At 51.5% G+C, this 9,781-nt stretch overlaps 5 protein-coding genes across 5 annotated transcripts; 1 reads left to right on the top strand and 4 right to left on the bottom strand.

The window, feature by feature from the left end:
- Positions 1-912, bottom strand: COL26b_010891 (uncharacterized protein; the record flags this gene model as incomplete). Its single annotated transcript, XM_053183576.1, has 2 exons — positions 1-363; positions 424-912. 2 exons carry the CDS (start codon positions 910-912, stop codon positions 1-3), a joined length of 852 nt encoding a protein of 283 aa, XP_053032509.1.
- A 767-nt stretch (positions 913-1,679) lies between these two features.
- Positions 1,680-3,644, bottom strand: COL26b_010890 (uncharacterized protein; the record flags this gene model as incomplete). Its single annotated transcript, XM_053183575.1, has 3 exons — positions 1,680-2,547; positions 2,639-3,437; positions 3,500-3,644. The coding sequence occupies 3 exons, from the start codon at positions 3,642-3,644 to the stop codon at positions 1,680-1,682; spliced, it is 1,812 nt and encodes a 603-aa protein (XP_053032508.1).
- A 745-nt stretch (positions 3,645-4,389) lies between these two features.
- COL26b_010889 (uncharacterized protein) lies at positions 4,390-4,908 on the top strand (the record flags this gene model as incomplete). Its single annotated transcript, XM_053183574.1, has 1 exon — positions 4,390-4,908. The coding sequence occupies one exon, from the start codon at positions 4,390-4,392 to the stop codon at positions 4,906-4,908; it is 519 nt and encodes a 172-aa protein (XP_053032507.1).
- A 72-nt stretch (positions 4,909-4,980) lies between these two features.
- Positions 4,981-6,501, bottom strand: COL26b_010888 (uncharacterized protein; the record flags this gene model as incomplete). Its single annotated transcript, XM_053183573.1, has 2 exons — positions 4,981-5,792; positions 5,880-6,501. The coding sequence occupies 2 exons, from the start codon at positions 6,499-6,501 to the stop codon at positions 4,981-4,983; spliced, it is 1,434 nt and encodes a 477-aa protein (XP_053032506.1).
- A 1,885-nt stretch (positions 6,502-8,386) lies between these two features.
- Positions 8,387-9,506, bottom strand: COL26b_010887 (uncharacterized protein; the record flags this gene model as incomplete). The annotated part of the gene is made up of 3 exons (XM_053183572.1): positions 8,387-8,398; positions 8,507-9,408; positions 9,458-9,506. The coding sequence occupies 3 exons, from the start codon at positions 9,504-9,506 to the stop codon at positions 8,387-8,389; spliced, it is 963 nt and encodes a 320-aa protein (XP_053032505.1).
- Positions 9,507-9,781: the final 275 nt, after the last annotated feature.

The raw sequence follows: 9,781 nt of genomic DNA, 5'->3' as shown, positions 1-9,781 counted from the left end.
CTACTGCTGCGATGTCGAGGAGCTCAGGTAAATCTCCCTGGGGACGATGGGAGACTCGGGCCACGCAGCCTGGTCATTCGAGAGGATGCCTGGGGACGGTAGCGCCAGTCTGTGGCTATGGTTCAGGTGGACGCCACCGTAGATATGGTAAGGGACGACGTTGGAGTTCTCGTCCTCCGGTGGTGGGTACAGCACCCCGTGGGGGAAGTGACCGTTGATGACGCCAATCGGGGCGGGAAGGGGGCCATGGGACGCCGCCGCGTGGCTGTCAGGCATGGGCTCGACGGGTGTGGCAGAGTACTTTGACCAGTGTGGGCAGTCCTCGAACACGCGGTCTGTCGTCAGGACCAAGGTACGGCTCGTCTGTACAGACACTGGGTGTTAGTGATGATGTGTATGGAGAGTTTGATTATCCATACTTACCTTCGGGTTATCGCGGGGAAGACATCCACACCAGCCGTAGAGGGTGAAGTTCCGGATGTCAATTAGATGGTGAAAGTTGGGCTTCTTAGAGGGCTGGGGCCCATGCTGGGGAAACCAGATGTAGATCTGGAGGTTGGCGGCCTTGATGAAGTCGGGCTGTTTGTCGCTGCGGAACACGGCGTCGTACAGGCGGGCGAGGTCGGCCTGAACGGCGAACTGCCAAACGTTCGGGAGGTGACACTTGGCGGGGTCACTGAAGTCGAATGTGCTTCCCACCGCTCTGAAAGGGGAAGCCTTCAGGCGTTGCTCCTTCCCAGTGGCGTTGCTGTCGATGAAGTCGATAAAGGTTCTGAGGGTGTTGTGACTGGGATCGTCATGGGGGAGGATGCTGGGCTTGACTAGCATAGGGCGGATAGCACAGAGTATCGTCTCCTCGGCCGGCTTCTGGTCAGCCGACAGCTTGGAATTAGAGGCAACGGGAGTGGGCATGTTGCTAGGAGATAGTCAGTGGTTGCTGAGAAGGAGAGGGATGCATTTGGGCGCTCACCTCGCGCATGGAAGGTTAGAGGGGGAAAGCGGTTGATTCGGTTGGGCAGTGTTGTGAGGGCGTGTTAATGGGCAGTAGGCGGCTCTCCGTCGCGAAGATGGCTTGATATGTGTGGGGATTGAAAAGAAGAAGGTCTGATCGTTTATCTTCATACCGAGGGAATGAGGGTATATTTGTTGTGTGCAAGGGGAGGGGCTGGAGAGATCTGGTTTTATTGGTTTCTTCCTCTAGCTTCTGCTAGTGGGATGGAGAACGGGGAAGAGTGATGAAATAAAGCTGGCAATAGATGGGGAAGGGACTTGTAGGCGAAGAGGATGGAAGGTGCAGCCTTGGATGCCCCGCAAACCGCACTTTTGTTTGGGATTTTGCTGGGTGAGATGTGACACGTGAAGGAAAGCTGGAGATGTTGAGAAATTTGATTTTTACAAGCCGTTTGGATTTGTGTGGTTTTATAGGAGAAAAGAAAAACACCATAACTTGGCTACTATAGGCCCTGCAGGCAATTGCCGTGGTCGTGATGGAGTCAAGCTTGCTGACCCGCTTGCTGCAGTTGCCACAGACATAGCTCAGCTCCATTGCATGGCTGGCTTCTTTTGCGGGGGAGAGGAGGGGGGATGTACAGTAGTTCACACATAAGAGGCGAAAACATGTGGATTAGTGTTCAATTAATGTGTTTCTAAGCTGTGATAAATAGCTATACCATACAATATCATCTGTCCCCTACGACTTCTGGATCCTTCTGTGCATCGTGAAGGACCTTCTTCATTGAGGAGTAGAGCTCAGGCTCCGGCGTTTTCCACCTTTCACCTCTTGGGAACACCCCTTTGCGTAATCTATTGACCCACGGAATCAATGGCTGGTAGTATGAAGTAAAGTTCTCGCCTGCATTTCGGAGAAAATCTTCCTCGTCAATAATCTCGCCCTTTTTTAACCGCACCAGCTTGTTGTCGCTTTCATAATTCCAACCGTCAAACTCCGTAGGCCCAACATCTTTACCATCCGCATCATAATGAATGCATATCCAGAACAGCACCCAGAAGAACGACTCCAGGTCATGCATGAATGAATGCTGCTCGCCTAGCATCGCCCCGATTGCCATGAAGGCCCTCGTGCCGGTCTTTCCCTTGGCACCCGAAGCACCCTCTCGTTGCTCCCGAATAGCGAGATCAAGGTCGATCAAGAAGGCAGGCCAGGATGGGTTGCCACTGTCCTCATTGATCATGAGATTGTTGATGGATATATCTCTGTGGAGGATGCCTGCCTTGTACAAAGACTCATGACCCTCAATGCAGCCTACTAAAGCAGCAAGGAGTGATGAGCGTGAGCTTGCCTTATAGATAGGTTTGCCATAATCCTGGAGAATGATACGCCGATGAACCCGATTTGGTGGTACACTCGTAGCCTTTGTTGGAGACACGGAGCAGGATCGCTTGCTTGGGGGCAAAGCGGAATCGGTTTGGCTGGACGGACGCTTTCTGCTAGTGCTGCTGCGGCCCTTCCGCGGGGCATCTTTTGCTATGTTGCTTGGTGGCATCTGTCGTCCTGGCCGGTAGTTTGTCGCTGTTGTGATATCTAGACTGTGCCGAACATTGTTCCAAACGTCATCGTTTGTCTCGTGAACCTGGACCGTTTCGTGGTGATAATACCGGGCCACATTCCCTCGCATACCTCCCGAGGTCGAGCCACGCCTTGGAGGCTGTATCGGCAAATGGGTTGCTCTTGAGTTCTCCAGGTACCAGTATCTGCTTCCGGTCGTATCGAGAACCTTGGCCAGCCTCGAGGTTGTCGACGAACCCGACATCCAGTTTGCGGACTGCTGCGGAACCCCGCATCGGCGTGTTGGGCTGTGCTAGGAGGCTTCGTTGATGTGTTGTATTTGACTTCTGGGTGTCTGCGAACACTGCTAGCCTCTTGACGAAGTCCGCAAGCCACTCCAGCACGCTTTTCTCGTTTGCGTCCTGGGGCCATCCCTTCCAGCCGTTTTGGAAAAAGGGATCGTTACCATCGACTCGGCACTGGGCGAAGAACTCCTTGGACGCTGCCTCAAGTCCAACGACACCTCCAAAATATGCGTCGCGAAAGCCGGGAAGCCCGACATACATAGTGCCGAGCTCCTCTTTCAGTATACTGTCAACATATCTGCGGTGTTCGGACGAGTTTGCAAAACTGCTCGTATTGTGCAGCCAGGGGGTTTGTTGACGTGAAGACGCTATTGATCGGGGGGGTGGGGTGGCTTCGATAACGAGGTTGCCGACTTGACGCCAAATCAGCTCATCGTCAAGGTCGTCGGCAAGGGCTGCTTTCAGGAGAGGTTTGGCTCGATTGAGGTCGAAGTCGTCGCTAGTGACCTTCGCATTTAGGTTCGATAATTCGCCAAAAAATGCTCTTCCGCTGCTGGACCGGAGAAATCGAGCGGCTGGAAGAACTTGAAGTGCTGATAGGAGGACGAGAGAAAGGATTTGGAGATCTATGCGACCGGTCAGCAGATGAAGATAGTCGAGCCACCGAGTAACCCAAGGTCCTGCCTACCTTCTTCACCAAGCCGGTCTACCGTGTGCTGGTCACTGACGAAGCCTTTATCTTTGCAGATGGAATTGAAGCGATCTCTAAAGGCAGAGAGACCATTGCCGATAGGATTTGCTTTGATGATGTCTGACTGCGACTGGTCCGCCATGGTAGGTAGGATGCCCTTGACGTATGGCAGAGGTGTGGATCATGACGTTGCGTGGGCAGTCGCGTTGCTTGGGTAAATTTTCGCGTAACGCATTGACCAGCCACTTAGCTCCCCTGACATGGCAAAACGTTATCCCGATGACCTACCCACCGGCCACAGTGGGGCTCATATGTTTTTCCTTTGGTATCTCCATCCAGGGTGGCGGTGTAGTGTTCGGCTTATTTCCGGCGAACCAACACAGACGAGGGCCACTAAATCACTGGCTACAGATTGGCTAGGTGAAAAGTGGGGTCCACGTCCGTCCAGCTTGGATTTTTTAGGGAAGAAACGGCTTCGGAGTGCTCACGGCCTAATCGTCAGCATGGATGGCCCCTGAACGGCAACATGTCCCTCTCGTACGCCACTTTTACATCACACTAACTTGCTGCCCGCCGCGGATGCGTAGTTCTGTGTCCATCCACCCATTAGGGACCTCATTATGGAGGTGCCCAACACGCAGCTGATATACCCTGTCAGGCTATGGAAGAACGCCTCGCGATGTAAGATGACGCCATCTGAAACAAACAGCTCTATTACCTCGTCGGGCACCGTTGCCCAAGGCGCTTCGGCGGGCTGACGGGCAGGCAACTGTCGGTCAGCTTTTGTGGCTGTGCTTCATAACAGGCTGCGCCTGAATCTCGGATTATGAAGAGGCACGCCCCCGCACGCTACTCAACCCGATCTCCAACTCCTCACCCAAATCACCATGGAACCAGTGGGACTAGCCGTTGGTGTCGCAGGCCTTGCTGGCCTCTTCAGCACTTGCTTGGAAGCTGTCCAAAGGGTTGACTCGTACAAAAACTATGGCCGCGATTCTCGTTCCCTCGCCGCGCAGTTCGACGCCGATAAGCACCGATTCGAGCAATGGGGCCAGGCCGTCGGCATCAAAGACGGGAAGCTGTCCGATGCCCACCACCCCGCTCTCGATGATGCGCAAAAGTTGTCGATAGTTCACAAATTGTTGGGCAGCATTCAAGATTTCTGTAGCGGTGCAGACGACACCATCGACCAACGGCCTGCCCTAGCAGACGGCGAATTCCCGACAAACAAGCTACTCTCTACCCGGCTAGCCCGGCCACGTCAGGGCGCGCTGACAGATTCAAAGTTGCGGCAGGCGGCTTGGGCGCTGCACGGGAAGGCAAAGCGCACAGAGCACGTCCAGAAGTTTGCGACCCTGGCGAGTGCAACAGAAGTGCTGCAGGAAAACCTGAATTCAACGATCTAACTTTATTCATGAATCTGGACTAGGCATATGCCAGTTTCCCCTTGATGTAAGCTTACTGACTCTAGTTCGGGCTCATGCCTTTCCAACCTCCTTGTTCTTCGCTTGTCTTCCCTTCTTCATGGCCTCCATGGCTGGTAGTCCCCATTTCTTCATCCAAAGTGAGGATACGAGATCAGAAGCAGTCGCTCTTTCATTAGGAAGCCAGTGAAAGATGGATTCCAGAAGAGCCAACAAGTCTTCGAGCTCCTCGTCCATCACATGATCCGGATCATAACCGCGATCTTTCGGGAGCCAAACCTTCACCCGCCGTCTCAATGATGCTTTAGTTTCGTCGTCAATGGTTCCGCTTTCGTCCAAATCATCGTGGGCTACATCAATGTCGCCCTCATTGCTGTCCAACCCGTCCTTTTTCTTCGACAGATCCCACCATTGCTTTGGTGGCTTTCCAATCATTCCGACCGTTCTTGCGAAATTGACCTCGGGGTCATAATGCACCGTATCCAAAATGACCCTAACTCCAAACACCTGGTATATGAGACACCCGAGAGACCAGACATCTGCAGGTCGATCCATGGTGATGTTGAGTCTCTTCCCAAACAATGATTCGGGTGCTCGAAAGGGAGGCCACGTTGTAAGTTCGTGCTTCGTCTCCTGCGATGGTCTCCATGACTCGCTGAAGTCACCAATCATTACCTCTGCGCCCGGAAGCTCAATAGTATCGAATCCTCCTATGGCGTACAAGCTCGAAACGATGTATGGCGGCGCGTTATCGGGGATCGGGGGCTTCCTGAGAGTTGCTGCTTGGTACAAGTGCAGTGGAATTTTGGGAGGGCGATCGTATGATTTGTATATCTCTTCGATGGTCTTCGTTTCGAATGTCTGATCTGAATGTGCCAGTATGATATTGCCGGGGTGCAAATCTATCTTTCGGATCAGTCTGCTTTCGATTTAAATCCGTCGGAAGTACCCACCTCCATGAACGATGCCGATAGAATGCAAAGCGTCCAAACCGATGATGATTTGGGCCGTGATAGCTCGGGCTACTTCCGCAGGCAAAGCTCGTCTCTTTTTCATCCGTAACAGGCCTTGGGCAACTGTAAACGAAGCCGGCTTGCTCACGAGACAGCTGTGGGTTCCGTTGGGCCCTTGGTGGTGAAAGTGGTGTAGAAGGGTTTGCAGGTACTTGCGGCCAGTGTTTGGAATTTCGCTGCTTGAGATGAACTTGAGAACATCGGCTTCGTTTGACGACTTGGTAAATTGGGCTCCGGTAATCTTGATCGCGACATTGCAGTTCATCTTCTCGTCGTGCGCAAGCCACACCGTTGAAAAGCTTCCGCGGCCAAGCTTGTGGAAAATTGTGTATCTCCCATCGGCGAGTTGATCTCCAATACGGACTGGATGCAGCCCCCCTTCATGGTAATTTGCGTAGAATTCTTCTGGCTCGTCATCGTTCCAGACCAGGATGTCTAGTTCGTCCAAATCATCCTGCGTCCATGTCTCCCCAAAGGTGAAATCAATGTTCGGATGCCGCGACTTGGCTTCGACCTTGGCCGAAATTCTGCCGGGGCAAGAGCTGCCGGTGGACGTATCCATTGCCGCTGTGGTCGAGCATGAGGAATTGTCGGCCATCTTTCTGGCAGAAGCCGCCTGGCAGGAAAGAGATTGGAGATAAAAAATATGTTGAACACGGAGGTGAAATGAAATCCGAAGAAAACAGTAGGGTTCTTTGGGAATTTGAATCCTGTTGGGGAACGGAAATGCTGCAGTGAATGTGGGAAGCTAACGTGTGAGGTGAAGTCCACGTCGAACAAATTCTCACCCTTCAATTCAACGAGCCAGATTGCTTCATACCAAGCAGAGCACGGACCTGGTAAAAATGAAATGCAAGCCCGTTTTCACGCCTCTGTTTGGATGTAAGTTGGGACAAACAGAAGGTGCGAAGGGCACCAACAAAGCGAGGGTTCTTTCGAGGTAGGGCCCTTCGAGAACCTAAGGATTTCTTGGATTTAACTCTCATTGTGGTATCGGGAACGGGAGCTTACCAGAACGAATGCATAACAAGGAATGGCCATGCCAGGAAATGCTTTACTTGTCACAGGTGACCTAACTCGAAGCAATCGCTATTTCGGCCCGTTTAAACCACGGTCATACATTCAGACCAAGATTATCATAAAGCTTTCTGCTAACTAGTTATCTCCTGCCCATATCATGCCGAATGAGAGCTGCAAGGGCACGGTATCAATTGAATCAAAGGCTCTTATCTTGCTCATTCGTCCGTTCCTTGTGTATCCAAGACATCGTATTCTTTTCCGGATCAGGAGGTCAAGGGGCAACACATCCGTGAAACGATGCTTTGCAGGACTTCAGACCGACGTGGTCACCACGAGTCCTGAAGTACAAAATGCCGATGCTAGTCTCACGAAATGAGAGCTACACATTGATTAAACAACATCATCTAGCGACATACGACGACCAAGATGCACCCAGCGGATGAGAAATGGATCAAAGTCATGTTCAAGGTCAAACCAAATGACTCGAGAGTCAAAGGAACGAAGGACCAACTTCTCAAATCTCATTGGCAAACTGCGTGCAAAGCGTCTGGGGAGAAGCCAGAAGTGTTGCTTATCAGGTAGGTCATGCAGATTGTCACATTTGCGAGACCTGTATGCGCTTGTTCAATGTCGGACACGTTATTTCATTGTCTGACAAGCTAATCGAGTGCTTCTACTGCCAGGTCTGGACTTCATTTCAGTACAATTGCCAACTACGGACGAAACAACGAGCCGTTATTTCAAGATGATCTGCCTCATGTGACGGCATCCTGGAAAGTGAAGGAAAACGACAGTCACTTCTATACCGCTCATGGATACACTCGCGGTGCGGAAAACTTCGACGTCAGCGACACTTTTGGGGGACACAGGAAGATGCCCCTAGACGAAGAACCCACACGGGGCAGCTCATCTTGGGTCGAGGATGACCAAATTGCAGAGTGGTTCACCGAAGAGTATTTGGATGAGCTAGTGAGAGGATAAGATTGGAAAGGAAAATCCTTATTTAAACTTTGGTTTCTCCATGTTATCAAGAGTCACTTCCGTGTCATGAGTTAGGTAAAGGACAATTTAGTTGACCCGGATCTCTCCGATGTTGAATTATCTATCAAAAGGAAAGGCTGGCCTCTTGCCAGCTTGATACAAGCTCATGCAGGGTTTTACTCTGCAGTGTGTTTTCTCTTGTCAAGAACCAAAACGATCACCCAGAATATTTCGGCCGATACTCAAATGAGCTGTGTGAATGAGGTATACTGAAAAGTTGGAGGTGCATTGAAACCTTTCCAAAAATAGCAAAATAACAACATGCCTCTAAGAGCGATTCTCTGATATTGGAAATTTGTCATTAAATGCGTTGCCAGAGTGCGCCCATAACACGCACTCCCAGCGGGAATGCCAATTAGACAAACAATGATATAGCTCACAAGACTTTACGGATGAACCTGTTTGTGGTAAAGTGGCAATAATCATTTATCGTACCGAACAAAAGAGGCGCCCGTGCCAGATGAAACCTGATTCTATGCTCTAGGAAAACCAAACAACCCCCGTACCTTCATCCACCATGCTGTTGCGAACTCTGGCATAGTTACCCCAGACGCGGCGGCTTGCCATCTGCTTAAGCCTCCTTTCTCGGCAGTAGCTAGCTCTATTCGATCGATCGAGTCGATCTCCGACATGATGTTGCGGCTTTCTCCCCGAGCCTCATACATCGCCTGCAACGCTGGTAGCCCCCACCGTTTCATCCAATCTCCTCGTAGTAGCTCGTCTGCAGTGAGACGATCATCAGGCTCCCAGCAGAGAACTCCCTTGATGAGGCTATACAGGTCCTCAATTTCCTCATTTGTCATCTCATCCCGATGGGCATCTCCGATCCACCCACACACTCTCTCCTCCAGCAGGATATTCTCTCTGCATGGATAGGTTCCGTCTTCATCCCACTCTACGTCTCTTCTGAAGAACTCGTCCTTGGCCTCCCACAGGTCCCACCATCTTTGGGGCGGTTTGCCAAGGGTGTTGATCATGTCTTCGAGCATACCATCTGGATCTGGCGACCCCTCAAACAGGTGATTGCCAAAGATCTCGAATATTCCTACGCCAAGAGACCAGATATCTGACGGAAAGCCAATAGGAACATTTTCCTTCTCGGCGAAATTTGCTTCAGGGGCGCGATAGTTGTCAGGAGTGTTGAGCTGATATCGCGAACGCAAAGCTGGCTTCCAGGCCTCTCCAAAGTCGGTCAGGGTTAGTTTCGCATTTTGAAGCTCCAGTTCTGTGCTTCGGTCGCCGAACCAGATTTCCGGCACGATGTAGGGCGGAACACCGGCGGGGATCGGTTTGCCGTCGCGACGCTCAGTCATGGCTTTGATAGGCTCTCCATACTTATGGTAGAGATTCTCGGTTGACAAATGAGATAGGTCAGGTGGCGCAAGAAGAACGTTGTTCGGGGTAAAATCTGTTTCACGGTCAGCTTTGGCCTGATCTTGGCGGTCAAGCCTACTTACCTCCATGTACCACGCCATTTGAATGAAGAAAAGATAGCATGATGATCATTTGGGCGGCCATTGCTCGCGCCGCTTGGATTTTGAAGGTCCCAGTGCCATGGGACTCGTGCCTGCTTTGACCAATACTTATTCGATGAGGCAGACTCACGAAGCAGAGATGGCCACCATTGGGTCCATCATGACTGAAGGAGTCCAGACAAGACATGAGCATCAGTTTTCCAGGGTGATTGGTGGGAGTCTGATGGAGTTCACGGAGAAATTCGATTTCGATGCCGTAGTTGTGTGCTTCAGACTGTGACTGCTGCTCGGGGACCATTATCTTGA

Source organism: Colletotrichum chrysophilum (genome assembly GCF_026319265.1).
Source record: "Colletotrichum chrysophilum strain AFK26 chromosome Unknown scaffold_123, whole genome shotgun sequence".
Lineage (NCBI taxonomy): Eukaryota > Fungi > Ascomycota > Sordariomycetes > Glomerellales > Glomerellaceae > Colletotrichum > Colletotrichum chrysophilum.
Note: the sequence above shows the minus strand (reverse complement) of the source record. Positions and strands in the feature narration are given on the sequence as shown.